The sequence below is a fragment of the Monopterus albus genome, unplaced genomic scaffold (assembly GCF_001952655.1).
Source record: "Monopterus albus unplaced genomic scaffold, M_albus_1.0 scaffold6.1, whole genome shotgun sequence".
NCBI lineage: Eukaryota > Metazoa > Chordata > Actinopteri > Synbranchiformes > Synbranchidae > Monopterus > Monopterus albus.
Window position 1 is genome coordinate 2,408,618 of NW_018127886.1, and position 20,859 is coordinate 2,429,476.

The following is a 20,859-nucleotide window of genomic DNA, read 5'->3' on the forward strand; positions in this document are numbered from 1 at the left end:
ATTCCAATACTGAAATGTACAGGTGGGTGACAAAGGCCCTTTAATGTGTGAAGCGAGATGTTACAAATCACTTACCAATCTGTTGTGGCCATTTTAGTATTCTTTGCTGCTGCAGTATCTGCTGGAGCCGCAGCATCAAAGGCAGAGACACCGCTGAACAAACTGATCAGGAAGGCTGTGTCTGTGGAGTGTTTTCAGTCAGAGACTTCTTCAGCTCTGCTGTGACAAAGGATGTTACAGGAAGTCCTGCCAACAGCAATCTCACTGTGCATATGACTCTATATATAACTCTTCTTTGTGCTAGGAGAGGGGTCTCCTTCTCCGACAGACAATATACAGTATGTATGCTAAACATACAGTATGTTCAGTGTATGCTCATTTTGTTATTATCCAAACCTTACCTGTATAGTTATTTAAGATATCTGCCAGATTTGCACTAATGTACAGTGTAGCATTCTATATTGTGCACTGTGTATTTATTTACAGTGGTTATATGGTATATTTTTCTAAATATTAATTTATATTACATTACTCCTTAGGCTCCCTTCTATTTTGTTTAGTATATCTTTTAACTTATTTTCTCATTACTTCTAGTCATTTAGACTCATTTGTACTGTAACACTAGAATTTCCCCTTGGGGATTAATAAAGTTCTCTCTCTCTCTCTCTCTATCTATCTACCTATCTCCCAGATGTCCATCCCTCGAGTAGAGACTTGTAGGGTCAATGCTAAGGCATATTGAAACAGTTCTGGTGGCATGTGGGGGCCCAAGACACTTTATGTTGGTTTTTTCTTTCATTTGTCACCAGTCTGTCACTGAAAGATACTGAAAACATTCTGTTACAGGGCAAAACAACATCATATCTGGATCACCTGGTAGAAAACAATTAATTACAATTTCACATAGAAAGAGGAGACTTGAACCTGACTCCTGTCTAATTGATTCCTTACCCCTTGCTGCTGCAGTCTTTCCTGTCAGGTCAGAGGCCTATGAAATTGGAGCAGGTAGGGAGTCCCCTATCCCTCCAGTCGCAGGCACCTGCACGGGCAGTCCTGACTGATGTGGGTGATATCGCATCACACCAAGCCTCCTTTGACAAATCTCCCTTTGATACAGCGCACACAATGGTGTCTCTATAGGAAATCCCCTTACCTCTCTCTGTGTGGGTCTGAAACAGTAAAAGTAAAATGGCACAGAGAAAACAAACAGTCCCTGGATTCCACATTTCCTTCTGGATAAAGAGAGAAAAACTCTGGTGCATTTGCTTTTCCATATCTCTCCACAAGAGGACACTGCTCCCATATTGTATGTACTTCATGCTGTTACTATAAGTGTTTCTTCTGCTTTGTTTTATCTTGTGCACTGTTGCAAAATTGCTGATATGTATTTTGTCAAAATAAATTATTAAAACAATTTTTAAATTAAGATGTAATTAAATTTAAAAAAGATGATAACTTACCTCCTAAAATTTGGTTGTGTTATGTTTTTGTCAGCATTTGTTGGTTTGTTTGTGTGTTTGTTTGTTAACAGCATAACTCAAAAAGTAATGACCAGATTTGGATGGCATTTTTTGGAGTAGTAGCAGTGTATGGGCCACGGAACAATTCATTACATTTCGGTGCTGATGTGTATCATAATTAGGATGCAGGAATATTTTTTTAAAGATTATTCAACATTGTGAGGGCTGCTTGACTGTATGTGAGCCCTCTTATGGCCAAAGTGCCACAAGGGGGCTCACATTTTTTGAAGAAAAATGTTCCTATAAAAGCTGCTTCTTTAAAAAAGTTGTCCATAAAACTGAAAATGATAAAACAGGAGGCTCTAGTGTGCACAGCAATCACATTAGACTCTCTGTGGTTTGCTCGGGAAAAATGAGTCAGTCATTATTTCCCACATCTGCCTCTATATCACCAGATGATGACGACTTGATGAGCTAAAGTCAAAGCAGTTGATTTAATGGGGTCTAAATTTTTGTTTTTTGCAAATTATATTATGTATGTGAAGTAAGGTTGTAAGATCTATTTATGCAAAACATTTCAAAATAAAAGTTAGAATATGCTTCACAATAAGAGCATTAAATATCAAACAAATTAGACTGAATCTGTACATTACAGCACATTAGCACCTTCAACAAATGTTATATATTCAACATTCAGTGCTTTCTTCATTTGATATGATATGTTTGTTTCTTTTTGTTTTGCCATTGTCATGTTCTGGACACATAGGCACATGTACTCTGTGTTATATTTGGCTGCAATCACATTTACACTGCTTGTATAAACATTTTGACTTGGTTTCCACACAGCTCAAAAGGGGCAACACGCAATCACAGCAAAAAATACAACAAAGCATCTTCAGTTATTAATGTTTGCTAATTTGTTCTTTGCTGCATGGTGGTGACTCTAAAGTGCCAGCACGAGTGATTGCGGGTGTGTGTGGTTGTCTGTCTCATAGTGTCAGCCCAGTGACAGACTGGCGACCTGTCTAGGGTGTACGCTGTCACCCAATGTCAGCTGGGATTGGCTCCAGATGTATACTTTAATTCTAAGAAAATGAAAGAAAATGAATCTCTGAACCTCACTAAAATGTTCTAGTGCTTTGCTGCACCCATCAGTTACTCACTTCGTTAATCAGTCTACAGGCTTTGCCACTATAGTTTACTTAATGACACCTTAACCTGCAGAGATCAGGTTTCCCTGCTTCACTAATAACTATTCTCAGCAGGTATGTGTGGTCAAGTTTGGTATAACTTTCTTTTAAATTCTATGAAAATGTATAGCTTTTTAAATACTTGTGTGCATCTATTAGTGTTTACAGAACTTCTTTCTTGAGCTACAAAAAAAAAATAAAAAAAAAAAGAAGGAGAGCAACAACAATGGAGCTCCATTCTGTGGGTTTGCTTAAATGAGCAGGAAGTGGCGGTGTGCGCCTAGTGGAGGCTTCTGGTGGGCTCCCTGGGGTCTGCTCAGCCCTGACAGAGCATGCCGCCACTGAATGGCTGGAGAGCATGAGGGGAAATGAGAAACTGCTGGCCACCCAGTTGGAGCCACGGGTACCCTTTGATGCTGAATAAGTGCGGATGGGAGCAAGGGAAAGTTGATGGAGAGGTAAGGGGAGGAGAGAGGAGAGGAGTGAAGCAGAAAGGAAAAGTGGTGGCAAGAAAAGAGAGGAAAACGAAAAATCAAAAATAAAGGCCAACAGGGTTGGCATCATAAGACACTGAAGCAGAGTTCACTAGTCTACAAGGGTGAAAATGGCCCAAAACACACTGGCGCCCAGCGCGTGTGTGCACTTCACAGGAGTCTGCAAAACAAAAACATTATAGGCCTTTTAAATAATCACTCTTACAGATGCTAGTGTTCACTGTCATGCAATGGTAGAAGAAGTACTCAGATCCTTTACTTACTGTAAGTAACAGTAACAATACAACAGTGTAATACAACAGCACCAAAACAAAGTACTCATTATGCAGAATGGCACATTTATGAATGTATATCATATTATTGGATTACAATTACTGATGCATTACTGTGTACATCACATTTATTGTTGCAGCTGGTAAAGAGGGAGCTAGTTTTTAACCAGTTTATATGCTTCCAATTTCTGCTGAGCTTGATAATTACCTATCCGGTATAAACAAAGTTTTATAATCATACTGCGGTTTTTGTATTAGTCTGGTTATGAAAAGTAAATAGTAACTAGAGTTATAAAATAAATGTAGTGAAGTTGAAATAGAGAAAGAAAATATTCAAATAAAGTACAGTACTTGAGTAAATGTACTTACGTAATTACATTCCAATAACTGCTGCCATGCAGATTCATCAGTAGTGGTAAACCATGCACTATTTTTGTCATGGTATTGTGTACAGTCCATAACACCCATTTCTTGAGATCATTTCTCAGCTACAGCATAATTTGCCTTCTCTCAGCTTTCTTTAGGATCACCTGAGATTTGGTAGCACACTTTTCGCACTACTTTGGCTTGTCAGTTTGAATTTTATGCATGTGACACACCTAGTTTGAGAGAAGAGGGGATGCTGGTTTAAAGCCAACTGCTTACCAACAATCCACGCACATTAATTTCATCCAGTGTGCTTTGTACAAGTTTGAACTTCTGGCACAGTGTAAATACAGTGTAATACAACACCGATCTTTCATGTTTGAGTTTTGTTGTCTAGTATCAGATGTGCGTTCCTGGCACAATGTGGCAGGAAGGTGGTCTGGCAGGGACTGCCAGTAAAGCTCTGGGTGCATGTCTTCCTGCCCTCCTGTCTGTTGCTGTCAGCCTGGAACGTGCTGTATAGGGTGTCTGGTGATGCAGCAGCCCTGTGAGCCACTGTCTAAAGCTCCCACACTGACGTCAGAAAAACCCAGTGTTGGAAAAATACTGAATGGTCGATGATGGGGGTTAGATAAGAAACTATAAATGGATGTGAACACAACTTTATCAGAATACTTATTGCTTTAATGTACTGGAGGATGATTAATAGACTACAACAAACTGCTTGTTTGCAAAACAGTTTTTTAGAAAATTAAGCTCTGGTGTTTTCTTAAACCTCCATAGTTGTGATAAATTTTATTTGAGGAATATGTTGTAGTTACTGTACATCTTCAACAGAACCTTTAGTCTTAATTTCCTTTTGAATGTTTTGCAAGAAGACAAAAGAAATATTGCCTTCTATGGTCAGTTTGTCTTATGCAGGTGGAAGAGGTGAATGCTTTTAAATGCAGTCCACTTTGTCAAGCAAACAATGTCATCCATAGAGGAATTCAAATTTAAAGGGTCAATCCACTCCCACCAGTCTTTTTCTAAGCCCCCTGTAGTTCCTGATAATACACCTGCCAGCGTGGTGCAGCAATTAATGTAAGAGTGGCAGATGCACAATTTCAAACTATAGGTCTTTTATATTAGACAGGTGTAGACAAAAGCTGGCTTTTCACTTCTAGTTGGTGACCTTCAGATTTGCAGAAGAGCTTGACTGCACTGGTGATTCTCAAGGACCCACTCCATCAGAGTCTCATGCACAAAACGTAATTCTAGCGTCACTATAGTGGATGAATACAAAATCCCATTCCCTTCAACTCTTATCACTGTGGCTGATTTGTGTGAATGTGCATCTATGTGCATCAAACATGCAGAAATTACATCTTTTAGTACTATATGCAGAAATGTACTGTTGTATCCGGTACTTTTTACCATACGGACTCTGAGAGACGAGGCAGTCCAAGTAACTTCAAAACAGTGCTGATTTATTCCATGAACACAGGTAAAAATTAACATTACACGCTCAGGTATCTTGCACCTCCAACCTGCACACAGGCAGATGTAAGATGAAAGACCCTGAACCCACCAGGCCTATACATTATATCCCCTCGGTTGGGCTAGCCCCATACTACACAGAAACGTCAACCGAGACGTCTCTCTTACCAGCTTTGCAGCTGGTCATAGCAGTAGTCAAAACATGAAGCAAATCAATGTGTGTGTGTCTGTTGATTAAGTGGTGTGTAGCTAAAAACATTCTCACGACCTCTAGTAACATGTCGTGACTTAAACATAAGAACATATTATGGCTAAGGCTACAGTTATACACGTCGTAATAATAATATTAAACACCCTGTCTGCTGACAGTCATCAACTCTTCTCTCTAGTTATCCTTGACCAGATGTACCCTGTAGAAACTCATAAGCATGCCTAAGCATTTAACAGTCTAACTAGACATCCTATCTCCACTAAACATTTCTAATACATAAAGTATCTAACCAATATCTATCTGACTAAAAATACCTAACAGTACTCATGTGCATCAACATGTCATTTTCAGATGGAGAGCTTTTTTCTGTTTTTACATTTTTCTAACTGGTTATTTTATGTGTATTTCATCTGGATTAATTCTTTTCTTGTAGTGTACATACACCAGCTCCAAAAAACTATCAGAGTGTTGCCTGAAGGCTTTCAATGATAACCCAGGGAAATCTAATTTATTCTTTACGCTGAATTCTCCAAGTTTTCTACACCTGAAAGTGAATTTTGACAGACACGCTGAGGTGAAGCAGACGGTGCAGCAGCGGCTCTTACAGTGTGGTTCAAGGCTGTGTTATTGTTGTATACTTGAGCTACACAATGCTTTGCTATGGGTTAGGAAGTGACACATACCATAACCAGACTCTCCATTCAACCCAAGGCCTCAGTGGTTCAAAACAGCCCCCCTACATAGTTTAGAAAACCTAATTGTTGTTCTAAATGTGATAAAATCTGTAGAGCAAAACAGTTGAACTGTGTGAGGATTAAGGATAAAGAAAAACACCATATACCTGAAGACTGTGGGTTACCAAGGGCACGTTTTAACTATCAGACAGAAATATGCTAGATGACACTAAACACAAGTGAGTGCTTTGTTCCATTTATGGAACCAGATCCAGAAAGGGGACAGACAGGACATTGACTATCAGCAAAGAAAGAAAGGAAGGTCAAACGGGAGTCCAGGTCCTACCTTTAGTGCTCTTCAGATGACAGGCTGCTTAGGCAAGGCCTTTTTCTTGTGTGTTCTGGTATGTTTGCCACAGAAGAGATCATGCTCTTTGAAGTGCACTGCCTTCAGTGGTAGGAGACCAAACAGCTACTGTAGATTACCCACCCTTCACTAAATCAGATGGAAATGGTGGTGTGAAAATGTGCTTAACCCAGCTTAAGATATACTACTGTGTTGTTACCTCAATGATAACCTAGAGTCTATAGAGGTATAATGAGAGGCAGAGCCTTTAGCTATCAAGTTCCTGTCCTGTGGAACCAGCTTCCAGTCTCAGTTTGGGAGGCAGACACCATCTCTGCCTTTAGGATTAGACTTAAGACTTTCCTTTTTGATAAGGCTAATAGTTAGGGCCCGAGTCTTCCCTTAGTTATTCTGCTGTAGGCCTAGACTGATAGGGGTCTCCCATGATGCTCTCCTCTCCTCTCAAACGTCACTAACTGTGTGTCTCCTCTCTCCTGTAGTGTGTCCTCTCTCTCTCTCCCTGTACCTTTCTGCAGGCAGCCCTGGCTCTGGAGCTCTACGTTTCTGATGAGCAGTCATCAGCCACATCAACCTGTCCAGTGCTTGATTGTTTGTTGATGTGTTTGCTGTGTCTTGATGCTTTTCTTTCTATCCACTCACCCCAACCGGTCGAGGCAGAAGACTGCCCACCAAGAGCCGGGGTCTGTCAGAGTTTTCTTCTGTTAAAGGGAGTTTTTCCTCCCCACTATTGCCAAGCACTGCCTTACCCACCCAGGAGATGCATGACCTAGATGCCTGATGGAGGGACATGACTTGTGCAGGTGTGGTGGAGGTCAGCAACTCACTCTCAAACCTGCTTTAAGTGCACATTAACTAATATTTTACACAGTGTGATAAATCAAGTGAAAATGGGACAAGACACTGTGTCTACAGCACTTCTGTTGTTATTCCAAAATCTCTACCCTGTGTTTTCAAAATATGATTTGTAAATTAGCCCAATCTGACACCTAGCAAAGGTTATAAAAAATGCAAATAGTAATTTCAAACAGTATTAAAGACTCTGGACAACTTCATGCTTTCACTAGCTGGGACCTGCCCTCACAAAGATGTAATGAAGTGAGATGTAATGATTATACACTTGCTGTTTTAGGGAAGGCAAGAGGTCCTTGCCACTCTTGGGAACTGGCAGACTCCCAAAACCTTCTAGCAAATAAGTGGAGACAGAATGTTTTTTTTTTTTATCTCTTGAGGTTTAGATCATACATAGAGGAGATAAGCTTGCGGAGTTCAGTGGCCTGTGGTCTTGATAAGGTGGTCCAGGATTCCTTTTTGCAAAAACTGTAATGGTAGGACCGATCCATAATGAGCAGCCTGAAAAAAGATCAGGGATGATACCAGAGAGGGAGAATAGATCAAAATAAAACACATTTGCAACTCCATTACTCACCCCAGAGTAGGGCAGCTATCATGACTGGGTAGATTTCAAATATGGCAGATGATACAGTTTTTAAAAAATGAATCATTTTCAGAGGTCACAAATTGGGGAACCATTTCTTGCCCCACATGCCCCCAAAGCCAACTGAGGAGCTGCTGAGAAGGGCAGATGGCCACACAGGAGGCACACACTGAGAAGGCGTGGCTGAAGTGAGAGTTGAGGAACGTAACTGATGAAGGAGGGGATGAAGAAATATGAATGGTACAGGGGCCGCAAGAGGCATGGCAGGCTGAGTAGGAAGTGAGGGCAGCTGCTGGTCAGCGGTGTTGAAAAAGCACCCATGGCTGATGGAGGAGAAGCCGCCTGTGGCAAGGCAGTGGCGTGGGCTGTGGAAACAATGGAGGCATTGTTTTTGAAGTTGAAGTGCCTAATATGGCAGCTGTGGCAGTGGAAGCTGGTGGAGGAGAAAGCAGATTGCAGCCCGGTGCTGGTATAGGACAGGAAAGCCGCGGACAGCCTGGTGCCTGCAAGGAAAGGACAGGTAGCAGCCCGGTGTTAGTGTAGGAGAGGAAAGAAGCAGTCAGCCTGGTGCCTGCAGAACGGTGTCAGGTGCCAGTACAGGGTGAAAACACAGTGGGTAGCCCGGTGCTCGAAGAAGACAGAAAGGAGGAAACAAGTGAGAAAGACTGCAGGACCTGAGGAGGCGATCTGGCACCTGGAAAAGAAAAGGATAAGGGAAAAGAAGAAGAAACAGAAAAAGGACCAGGATGGGGAAGGCTGCTGCCACAATGACAGTGGCTGAAGTGTGGCCCTCTGGGCAAAGACAAGCTCCCTCGGTGCGAGGGGAAGAGGAGACAGGACAGAAGTAGGCAGCCCGGTGCTCGAGAAAGAGAGAACAGCGAGCAGCCTGGTGCCCAGTGATCGAGAAAAAGAAGGAATGGATTGAAAATCTGAAAAGGAAGTTGCAACTGGCAGCACGAGAATCATAGGAGAAAGATTGGAGGAATCCTTGTGGAACCAAAGAAGAACAAGAGAAGTATGAGGTAGCTACAGCCTGCTGAGCAGGATGCGAGTGGCCTGCAGGTGGCGAATGCAGAAGGTTCTGCAGATGGTGGAGCAGGATCAGCAGCACTACCTTCAAAAAAGCTGAAGTTGAGACGATCCTGCAATGGACAAGAAACAATCTGTCGTCGGATGTGGACACAATTGAACAATCCATTGGTGAATAACCACATATACGTCATTCGAGCTGTTTAAGTGGAAGCGGAAGTGTGCCTGTTCTATGGGTTTAAATAGTGTGGGAAGGGAAGGGGTGTAGTTCAACTTGATCCCCCTCCCGAACTTCAAATAATTATCATTATATCCACTTACAACCGTGGCCTTAGATGTTTGAGAATAAAAACAGGAGGGAAATCCTTCACAGTTATTTGGAAAAAAGTAATTACATTAAAGTGTGTTGCCCTGGGAATTCAAGACAGCTAATTACAGGCACAGTCAGGAAGTAGAAAAATTAGCACAGTATTTTTGTTTCAATTTTATATTGCCCAAACAATAGAGCCTGAGAAGCGATTCTAATATATACACCTTTCAATTCACATCAAAGGGCTGTTAGACAAATTCCTGGTTTGCGTTCAGCTCTTAACCCTTGAAAAAAACCCCTGGACAGCTTGAAGGAGACTCAATAATTTATGGAAAGGAGCAGCTAAAGGAAAGGGTTGGGAGATGTAAGGAGACAGGGACACAAGGAGATGTTTGGCTGCCAGCAGTTAGCCTCATAAACAAGGTCATTTCCAAAGTAACATGCAATGGAGGGTTGGGACAAGCATCCTATAAAGCAGATAGAGAACAATAGCAGGAACCATCGGCCACAAAATGACTGGAGCCTCTCCCTGGATGAGAATAATAGAAAGACCATGCAGAATCAGGGCACACACTGAGCATGAAGGAGACAGGATGGATGAGATATTTTTATAATTTGATTAATGCTAATGGGTCAAGGAAAGTGATATCATGAGATATGCTGACAAACACAACTACAGTTGCCATCAAAGTGAATGTTTTCACAAGTAATTACTTGTAGGAAATGTTGTTATTCCAAAACAATAAGGCCACATTCAAACTGAATTTCAAAGGTGTGAAAAAACACAACCATAACCATTCATTTCCATGGGGGACCAAGTTCACCACAGCCCACAGCAGTACTGCAGGGGTATCCGGCAAAGTGATGCAGCCCTGTGCGGCAAAAACGTGGGATCTGGTTCAACCTTCGCTGCACTGGACGGCAACATCACACGGCAAAGGAGCTGCGTTGACCATTTGACCGCATTCAGTCTGAATGCCCACTAATGACGCTGAACCTGGAAACGACACATCCAGCACTACATTGTAGAAGAAAAATATTAATTTTCATCTAATTTTTAACATTCACAAACCTAATGTGATCTTACACAATGTGATTTTTAATTTAAAATAGTCATATCACTTGACACAGTTTGTCTACATAAAAAGGTGTTGCGACCTTGTTTGTTGTTACTGTTAAGCTAAGTGAATGCACACTGGATTGCACAAATGGCTTTTGGTGCCACTTCACATTTCATCATTGTTTACATTTATAAAGAGCTGTCTGTATTATGATGGAGGAGAAGGGTTTTGTCTAGTTTGGGGTTAACACTCCATATCCTTTTCCATTCAACACATTGTTCCTTTTACCACAGATTAATATCTTGTTTAAACAGCCTGCAGACACACCACGCCGTCAGTATGTTCATAAATCCTCTGGAGCTGATCAACACAATGGCCCACATTCCTGGCATTTAATGGAAGTTCCTTATATCACTGCATCTCCTCTCTGCCAGAAACACAGACATTCTAGGAATACAACATGGGAACAAAAACAACTCTCCACACACGTCTGTTTATTTAATTTTGTTGAAAACATTACTGAGACAGGGAGACATTGACACTTTGGGGGGTGTCCACCCAACGCTTTACCTCAGTGATGCATCACTGAACCTTTGACCTACACCCTGTCTGAGTCCAGTTACATCTTTAGAAAGGTTTTCTCTTGGACAGCATGGACAAATGTTTTGGTTGGTATTAGCCATTGTTTTCCTTAGTTTAATTTATAGACATTTATCAGGGTTAAATCACTTGACCTGTCCCCAGCAGTGTCTCTGTATGTGGGATGACCAAACACTCCCTTTCAAATGATGGCTTCCTCTGAGCTCATAAGGAGACATGTCGTATAAAAATGAACATGATTTCATATCAATAACATTAAAGCCCCACTAATATAGATATTGTTTATATTAGCAATTAAACAAATGACTACATGTAATGAACATACAGTAATGAACTTTCAGTTACGATTCAACTCTGCAGCTCTACAGAGCTTGTTAGTGTCAGGTTTGCTCGGCTGCACCTGCCTCTCTCACCTCCCTTTTTGTTTTTTGGTCCCTGAAAACTGCATTCTCAAACACAAACAATTTAGGTTTTTATGCCTGTTTACCAGCAGACAAAACAAAGGGACAGGGCCAGGCCATGAAATAGGCGAAATAGGCAGTTGCCTAGGGTGCAAAATGACGGGGGGTGCGCCACATGAAAGTTTTTTTTTTTTCTCAGAAGAGCGCCCTACACCCATAAGCAAAATAATTACTGGCAGTTAACAATTTTAGTACTGATCGATCATTGGACTGATTAAAATAATGTTAAAATAAAATAAAATTGACATCAATGAAACACCATAAGATTTGAAAACATGTCGTACTAATTTAAACACTTTCTGCTTCATGATGTAATTATAATGCATCATCATAACGCACTGACAATGCATGGAGCACGCTGTTAAAATATGTGCTTCGAAAGTGCCATTTTTATGTGAAATGAGTGAAAAAAGAAAATTATCAGGGGCACAAGGCAGGAAGCAACGCAAAGAAGAGGAACAGAAAAAAGAACAATATAGATACTGTAGATGTGGGTGGCACTGAGGATAAGTGTGACTATCCCAGTGACTGTGGCAGGTGTAGAGAGGAGCTTTTCAAATCTCAAGCTGATTAAGACCTACTTGAGGTCTACCATGGCCCAAGAGCATCTCAGTGGACTTGCTGTCATCAGCATCAATAATGTTTCTCAGAATTTGTCATTTGATGCAGTCATTGATGACTTTGCTGCAAAGAAATCCAGGCGTGTTCAGTTTTGAAACTGTTCTGAAATTCTGAATATAATAGTATTTTTTGGACTTTTTACTTGATTTGCACTTTAATTTCTAATTTAATTTTTGTGTGATTCTTCAGGTGATTGTAAGTCAAATTTATTATCACAAATTATTTACGAATTTATGTTAGTACTTATCAGTCTGTAATGTTATGTTACGTTATGTTATATTCTAGTAAAGTTTTGAAAAATCAGCATTTTCTGAAATTTTTTAAAGGGTGGGGGAATCTAAAATCTCGCCTAGGGCACCAACAGAGCCTGGGCCGGCCCTGCTACCCTTCCAGCCTCCACCAGCCAGGTTGGTACACAGTCATCAGATCCCATCTACCACCCACCGGCCACACCGGGAGTGACCCTAGATATTGTTAGGTTTAGGCAGAGAAACTACATGATTAAGGCTAAGGACAGACCCTTGGTTCTTTTAAAACACCGCCCTGTTATTGTGACACCGCTACGGCTTAAGATGTGGACCAACATAACTATTCTACATTTTCACGTGAGACTGGGATGGTCCTTTTGGCTTGGTGTTTTGGTTTAGGTAATAGCTGCAAATGCTGGGTATGCTTCAGTCCCTCTTCTCAGCAGAAGCAGTAGGCCTCTGTTTGTGGCACAAAGATTAATTTGTATTTTTTTTTTTCAGGGGTTGTTGGAGACCAAAACAGAGCTTAAGGAAGAGTGAGTATTACTTATATTTATCAGGTGGCCAGAAACACAACTCTTAATGAATGTTAGTGTTGCCCCATGTCTGCTGATGTCTGCCTCATGTACAAATAGGTAACTGTTTGCTGTCACACCTTTTTAAGGCAATATAATGTCAGGCAGAATGTACTGTATCTAGCTCGCAGTGGAGTTTGTTTGGTCTCTAAAGCTGGTACAAAAGATCCATGTGCACAAAGTGTCTGCAAACATACTATATGCAGAGAACAGTATTATAGATTGCAAAGAGGGGCACACAAACCTCCCAAACCCAAACATGCTGTGCAAACCTGCCTGACAAGCAAGGTGATTCAGCTCCTGCTAGAGGGGAGGTTAGACACGGAGATGAAAACAAACAGTGATGTACCTCATGCATGTATAACAGAACGAATCACTTAAATGTGCTTATGCAGATTCGGAAATTACAATGTAAGTGACATGACTTTAATACAACTTTACAAATGCAATAAAAGATGCTGCCATCTTTGTTCCAAATTTTAATGTGTGGCACAGTACATTCTGAATTTGCAGCTTTAAACATTTTGCCCCTCTGTTCAAGGTCTGGGCCCATTCAAGTCAGAACCCTTTAGTGTTCTCCAATGCAAACAGAAAAACATACACGTCCTCACGTAGCCACATGGGACTCGAGATGTCATTCATGAGATGGGAGAAATTTGTTCTCAGCACCCAAATCTGGCTTTACACCAGAAATAATTTTTCCATTTCCTTTAATTTCCTTTTTAATAATTACCAGAATCAGACTGAACCTCTTGTGATTGCAATTTCCTTCAGTTTCATACTCACTCATAGTTTCAAGGAGAAAAACTAGAGAGCAGACACATAGGTCTTGTTTTATCTTGTATTTATCCAAAGCACCCTTGTCTTCACTCCTGTTTGACAAAACCATCTCACTCATCACACACAGTCTGACCAGAGCCAACGTGTGGTTTGATCCATGAACCAGGCTGTTATGTCTGATTGAGTTTCACAGGGGTCTCATTGGTAGCAGACTCTTCCTTATACACAATTTAAACACCTACTCATTACAGACATCCATCCTTCTCGGAAATGAACTCCTTGCTGACAGACATGGTTTGAGATTACCCCTGAGCTTTACCACTAATATGATTTGATCTCTTTAGGCCTTTCACAGTGCCATGCATTGTATGAGTTAACGATGCTTCCTCTGAGCTTGCACCTCCCGCACAGCTCTGTGGAAGCAGAACATAAAGGAGGATGGGCTCTGTGTGTGTGTGTGTGTGTGTGTGTGTGTGTGTGTGTGTGTGTGTGGAAGGAGGGGCTGTGAGAGAAGGAAGGCCAAATTCCCTGCCTTTCTGCTTGCTGCTAAAAAAAACTCCTTTTAGCAGTAGGACCCAGAGGAATTTTGCAGGAAAAAGCAGTACACCTTTATGTTGTCTGAGGCAGGATAAAGATGTGAAAAAAGTTGTCCAGCATTGTAACAAACAAGGTTGAGCTTTCAGCCATGTCATTGGCTAAAAAGAGCCTGACAGGAAAATGCAATGGCTTCTGAGGTCAGGCCAGAGTCCGTTATATAGCCTGGTGAACTATTACCAGTCTTCTAAGGGTCAATATGAGCGCCCCCGTGACCGTGTACAGGGGCATTTACACGGAGGACCGCTTCAAACAGGCATACGGCTCCGAGGAGAGCACAAATGGAAGTTTGCGGCTTCGGGAAAAGCTCGTCGGGAGGTGCAGGTGTTCAAGGCGAGCCTGCCATCACCTGTTGAAACAGAGAGTCCCCATTTTCAACTGGCTGCCGAGATACAAGCTAAAGAAATGGATTGTAGGAGATTCAATAGCGGGAGTGACCGTCGGTATCCTTCACATTCCGCAAGGTGAGTAAACAATAGCATCATCACGATTAAAGTGCAATTAATTAGTCTGCACAAAAAAGGGAAAGGTCTTGCTTTCGCGAATATGATTTGAAGAATTTTAAATAAGTGATAAATAATATAACTGTACTAATTAGTATTGGTTATTATCCAGATTACCTGAGAAAGTATTACAAAGTTAGAATAAGTGATAAGAAACTATGATGATAGGGCAAACACATTCACATTTAAAACAAATAAAACCTATTATTATTGTATCACTTCCCATGCTTCAGCCTTAAAAGCCTTAAAGACTGATTTCACATTCTGAACATAGATTTAGAAAAACAGATTTTACTGATAAGCTCTCTTTTTGAATGTCCTTCCATAATCAGGTATGGCCTTTGCTTTACTCACATCTGTGGCACCAATATTTGGCCTTTACACCTCCTTCTTTCCTGTGGTCCTCTATATGGTTTTTGGCACAGGTCGCCATGTGTCCACAGGTAAGATCTGTGTCCACATAACATCTGTTATATGTTCTAAAGAAGCATAACAAACATCGTCACTCTGGTAATTACTGCAAATAGTTGCATTATCTTGTGCCTGCATTTGGAATTCAACGTGAAGTGTCAGTGTTACTGAGGCAATAGGTCTTTTCTCAGGTACCTTTGCTGTTGTCAGTCTGATGACTGGCACTGTGGTGGAGCAGCTGGTTCCCACTCCTCTGGAACCAAACTCAAGTTTGTCTGAAGCGACTGACTTTGAGGCCCAGAGAATTGGAGTGGCCTCAGCTATAGCCCTCCTCTCAGGAATTATTATGGTAAGATGGGTGGACAAAGTCTAAGTCACAAAATGAACAATGAAGCTGAGATGGCTGATCTTTCTGTTTGTGACTCACAGACATGATTGGCTGACACTCATGGTGTTAAATTAATGTCTTGTGTCCCAGCTCTGTATGTTTGGTCTTCAACTGGGCTTCCTCTCCACCTATCTGTCAGAGCCAATTGTTAAGGCTTTCACCAGTGCCGCTGCCTTCCATGTCACCATCTCTCAGTTGCAAAGCATGCTGGGGCTGCGGCTCCCTCGCCACACTGGGACTTTCTCCCTCTTCAAGGTAAGCAATGGTTCATGATGAGGTATCCATTGTGTTATTGTTTGGGCATTTGGTGTTGTGTTCTCACAGCTCACTGACGTGTGTGCACAGACTTTAGCGTCGGTGATGAAGAATCTGCCTCACACCAACACGGCTGAGCTGTTGATCTCCGTGGTGTGTTTGGCTGTCCTGGTCCCAGTTAAAGAGATCAACGTGCGTTGCCGTGAGCGCCTGCGTACCCCGATCCCTGTGGAGATCCTCACGGTTAGTCAACTGGATTTATGAATGCTGAGTGTATATTAATACTTCCAATGTTAATAACAGGTTATAAGTTACGGGTTTCTGCTTCTTTCTTCAGGTGATTATTGCCACAGGTGTGACCTATGCCTCATCTCTGGACTCTGCCTACAACATTGAGATAGTTGGCTCTATTCCAGCTGGGTAAACTTTTAGATAAAAAAAAACAAACACTGATGAATACACTCACCTCCAGTAGTTTGACTTAACTCTGTCCTCCTCAGATTCCCAGGGCCACGAATGCCTGCCTTGCACACTTTTCCTGACATTGTTGGAGACACGGTAGCCATAACATTTGTTGGTTATGCTGTGTCAGTCTCACTGGCAATGATTTATGCTGATAAACATGGATATTCCATACATCCAAACCAGGTTAGGTGTGAGAATGTGGCAGCTGTGTTTTTTTTTTAATGAACAGATCCTCACCAGTTTCTTAACTTTTTGTGTTGAACGTATGTTTGATGATAGGAGCTGCTGGCCCATGGTGTCTCCAACACAGTGTCCTCCTTTTTCAACTGCTTTCCCAGCTCAGCCACTCTTGCCACCACTAATATTCTCGAGAGTGCTGGAGGAATTACACAGGTAGTGTATTTGAAATACAGTTGCTTCTGTGCATCTGTTGTGTCACACTCACAAGCCAGTGGTTGGCTCTTTGTGTGAAAGGCACAAAATGATTTAAGATTTGCTGGCATGTGAATGTTCATATTGTAAATGCAGAAAGTGTTCCAGATAAGAAGCCATGCTTATGGGTAATACTTCGATCTGAAGTAAGTGATGTGTGTGTGTATGTTTCTGTAGCTCTCTGGCTTATTTACCAGCCTAGTTGTTCTGATCGTCTTGCTGCTGATTGGACCACTGTTCTACTTCCTACCCAAGGTGTGTTGATGTGTTCGTATCTCTACAAGCATTGGACAGAGAAAGAGAGAAGGTGCACTTACCTCATCCTTTATCTCTCCTCAGGCAGTTCTGGCATGCATCAACGTCACCAGCCTCAGGCAGATGTTCCTGCAGTTCCAGGATTTACCTGAGCTGTGGAGAATCAGCAAGATTGACTTTGTAAGGCCATGTATTAGCAATATAAGGCTATTTGGTTCCTATGTACAAGAATAAAACTCAAGAGAATGGAAGGATGATGGTTAATTAACTCCCTTGTTATCATTTCTTAATTAATATATCAGATCATAGTATCCTTATCAAGCTGCGGTCAGGCTTAAAACATTGAAAAACTGTGCCTCAATCACCTTATCTGGAATGAAACATTATATGCTTTTAGCAGTATTTTCTCTATGCTCCCTATATGAATCAAATTCCAATAACAACAGGAAAGTAGACTTCATTCTTGCGATTATTTATAAGTTGTGATCTTTAAACAAAACCCATAAGGTTATTTGGAATGAAAACTCCTCTAGTGACATGGGAACATGAGCACAGGTAGCACATCAGATAAATGGACTGCCTCCTTCCCCTTTCACATTGATTGCTTGGCTGGAATTAACCATATTTTCACTGACATGCTTCCATTGTTGTTTGTTACATCCTGACTTGACAAAAGGTTATTGTGGTCTGTTTTTGTGTAGCTGGTTTGGGTGGTAACCTGGCTATCTGTAGTAGTACTTAACGTGGACCTTGGCCTAGCCATCGGGGTGGTTTTTTCTATGATGACCGTCATCTGTCGCACACAAAGGTACATTTTCCATTTCTTCTGCACAAATATTATAGTACAATCCAGCTATTGCTTCTCCACTGTAAGAAATACCATGTACTGTAATCTGAGAATTTATAAATGAAGACACAGTCATCTTAAAAAAACTACAAGAGTTATATCACATATCTGTCAGGTCAAGTGTGTTCACGTGTCATGTTTCATAATGTGAAATTGATGACCCATGATTCAACAGGGCTGGTTGTTCAGTTCTTGGCCGAGCCAACAACACAGAAATTTACAGACCCCTGGAGAACAACAGCAAGGTGAGAGGATACTCTCACCCTTTTGCCATTATGTTCAAATAAACAATCCACTTAAGGACATTTTGAGATACCGATAAAGATATATAATATCTTAAATTCTTATTTAGCAAACCAGTGACAATCAGAATTTCCATGACAATGCAGCAGGACTATTCTAGAATCTAGAATGAAGGTGAAACAACCCTGTTTTCATTTCAGTGCTATGAGGTCCCTGGGGTGAAGATCCTGACTTATAATGGGCCTATATATTATGGCAACCGTAGCTTCTTTAGGGAGGAGATGAGCAGGCTGTTGGGCCTGACGCCAGAGAAGATACGCAGCAAGGAGAAGGCCAGGAAAACCCTAGAGAAACGGGAGAGAGAGGTCACCATCAGCACTGTGGTATGACAATTGCAATCACAGAATGAGCTGCGAAGAAAAAAAATAGACAGACTTCATAGAATTCAGTTTATGTTCAGTATCTTATTGTTTCTTCCATTGGTCTTTAGGACAGAGGCATTGCAAACACATCATTTTCCTCAGAAAACGAGTTCTTTAACTCAGGTAAATAACAACTTTTACAGTTGAATGTGTGGATAAGACAAATATACATACAGTTCCAAAAACTAGTTTACTGTGCATATTTGTAGATTGTTTTTACTGCATTTCTAGGAAAGCTCTTTTTTTGTTTTGCAGAAACATCTGAGAGTGAAGTACAGGCAGTGTTAATTGATTGCAGCAGTGTGATATTTGTCGACATTGCTGGAGCAAGACTCTTCACACAGGTTAGTTTGCTAAAGCATGACATGACATACATTTCACCTCATATGGTTCCATACCATTTCTTTGTGAGTTATGTCAACATGATTGATTGCCTTTGGTTTTATACAGATGTGTACTGAATGCCAGAAAGTAGGAGTTCATGTATATTTGGCAAACTGCAATGGTAAGATTTATGCATGTGGATTATCTGTTTCATAAATGTTTTCTTTGTTAGGTTAACTGTGTATTACTTAATGCAGATTACATTTGTCAGAATTCACTGATCAATGTGAGCAATGATTTCTATCTCCCTTAGAGAGGGTATTAAAGATCCTAACATCAAGTGGTCTGATGAACTACATGAATCCTCAACATATTTTTGTCACTGTTCATGATGCCGTGACGTATATTCAACAGCAGAAAGTAAGTTATAATGCAGAATTTGGGGGCGGCTGTGGCTCAGGAGGTAGAGCGGGTCGTTTTCTAACCGGAGGATTAGCGGTTCGAGTCCCGGCTTGTCCAGTCAACATGTCGAGGTGTCCTTGAGCAAGACACTGAACCCCCAGTTGCTCCCGGTGATGTCACCGGTGTGTGAATGCGTGAGTGCTTGGGAGTGCGAATGGGTGAATGGCCAAATAATGTGAAAGCACTTCGAGTGTGCTGTAAAAGCATAGAAAGGCGCTATACAAGTATAAGACCATTTACCAAATGTTTCCAGATTTACAAAAGACTTTGATTTCTAACTACTCAGACGGTTGTTGTCTGCCCTAGGAAAAATCTGCAGAGAACACCACTACTGTTTGGGTATGAAGCAGCTGGACAGCGACGAGTCACGCTCACATCAATCATGTGTCTGGGGCTAGAGTGACTTTTATTTTTGTTTTATGAGCTGAGACCATGTCTCTCAACGTCATAAGGGCACTCAAGCATTTGGTCCAGATTGTGCACCAAGGTTTCAAAAAAAGCAGTAGCCTGTTGTAGCACATGAACTGGATAATACATTACAGTTTTCTCACAGATACTGGACTCACTACTGACTCACTTTAAGCTGTTATTAGTAAACAGTCACTTATTAGTCAATTCAGGGAACTTTATATCAGACAAATACAATAGACAATGTCATTGTGTATTTAGTGTAAACAAAACTGAATTAAAACATTACATGACAGACATTAACTGTTACTTGCTGTTACTGTTTGTTGTCATATATGCTGAAATATTGGAATAGTAATATTTATTCAGCTGCTGTTTGTTGTTTGCAGTACAGATAAATATAACATGCACTGAACAGTTTGTTAAAATACTTTGGATATTTAAATCTTTTGAAATATGTACTTGAATATGCAGATATGTACAGTCAACGTCATCCCATTCTGCCTTAAAATGCCATATCGTAACCCAAAAGACACTGCACAAATTATTTTATGAATGACTTTTGTGTTTATCAGTAACATCCAGTGGCTGTTTTCACAATAAATATATCTCTACAAACAGAACTTCTCAGTGAATCAAGTATGACTGCAGGACATTTGAGGGAGAAACAGTGTGGAATGTGAAGCCAGCAACTGTCAGATACTAAAGAGAGAAGAAGGGCAGTCTTTGTATCTGGTGAGGTGCTGCAACCCTGTATTTCAGCACTGAGATGAAACATGAAAAAAATATACAGGATTTAAATGGCAACAAAGACAAAGGAAGTTCTTGCCACAGCAAAGAATTACATTTGTTAGGACCTGTAGAATCCTGGTTTATTCGACATGCACCATGAATGCCATTCAAATGTGTTTTTATAAGAGCAAACACCTAGGAATATATTAACTTGCTACTGATGTATTTTACCTCAGGATGTACAGTAAATAAGTGTGGTAAAAAGTGACTAAGTAGTGTAGTTTGGAGTATTTTCATTTATTGCTTCTTCATACTTTGACTTCACTACATTTTACAAGCAAATATTGTAGTTTTTACTCTAGTACATCTATTTGCTTTTCAAAATCAGATCAACTATTCCAAATCCGGTATATTCATAAGACTATGAAATTTACAAGCCACCCAGCAATAAAGTCAATTATATTTGCTCCACCTTTGGCAGTTGC

The 20,859-nt window shown here is 40.9% G+C and overlaps 1 protein-coding gene and 1 long non-coding RNA gene across 2 annotated transcripts; one reads left to right on the top strand and one right to left on the bottom strand.

Moving 5' to 3' along the window:
- Positions 1-13,695: 13,695 nt before the first annotated feature.
- On the top strand, positions 13,696-20,233 carry slc26a10 (solute carrier family 26 member 10). Its single transcript, XM_020615158.1, has 18 exons — positions 13,696-14,691; positions 15,063-15,173; positions 15,333-15,490; positions 15,620-15,784; positions 15,875-16,027; positions 16,122-16,204; positions 16,285-16,432; positions 16,529-16,642; positions 16,859-16,936; positions 17,021-17,116; positions 17,638-17,744; positions 17,959-18,028; positions 18,227-18,409; positions 18,517-18,571; positions 18,704-18,792; positions 18,899-18,953; positions 19,086-19,192; positions 19,541-20,233. Exons 1-18 carry the CDS (start codon positions 14,427-14,429, stop codon positions 19,577-19,579), a joined length of 2,076 nt encoding a protein of 691 aa, XP_020470814.1. The 5' UTR covers positions 13,696-14,426; the 3' UTR covers positions 19,580-20,233.
- LOC109968701 (uncharacterized) lies at positions 15,935-17,077 on the bottom strand. The gene is made up of 4 exons (XR_002276152.1): positions 16,999-17,077; positions 16,487-16,625; positions 16,251-16,322; positions 15,935-16,010 (listed from the first exon to the last, which is right to left on the bottom strand). It is a non-coding gene; the product is annotated as an uncharacterized LOC109968701 (long non-coding RNA).
- Positions 20,234-20,859: the final 626 nt, after the last annotated feature.

Coding starts and splice junctions, on each gene's coding strand:
- slc26a10 (XM_020615158.1), top strand. CDS start 14,427: ATGAGCGCCCCCGTGACCGTGTACAGGGGCATTTACACGGAGGACCGC. Junction 14,692..15,062: donor TATCCTTCACATTCCGCAAG/GTGAGTAAACAA, acceptor TTCCATAATCAG/GTATGGCCTTTGCTTTACTC. Junction 16,205..16,284: donor GTTGGCTCTATTCCAGCTGG/GTAAACTTTTAG, acceptor TGTCCTCCTCAG/ATTCCCAGGGCCACGAATGC.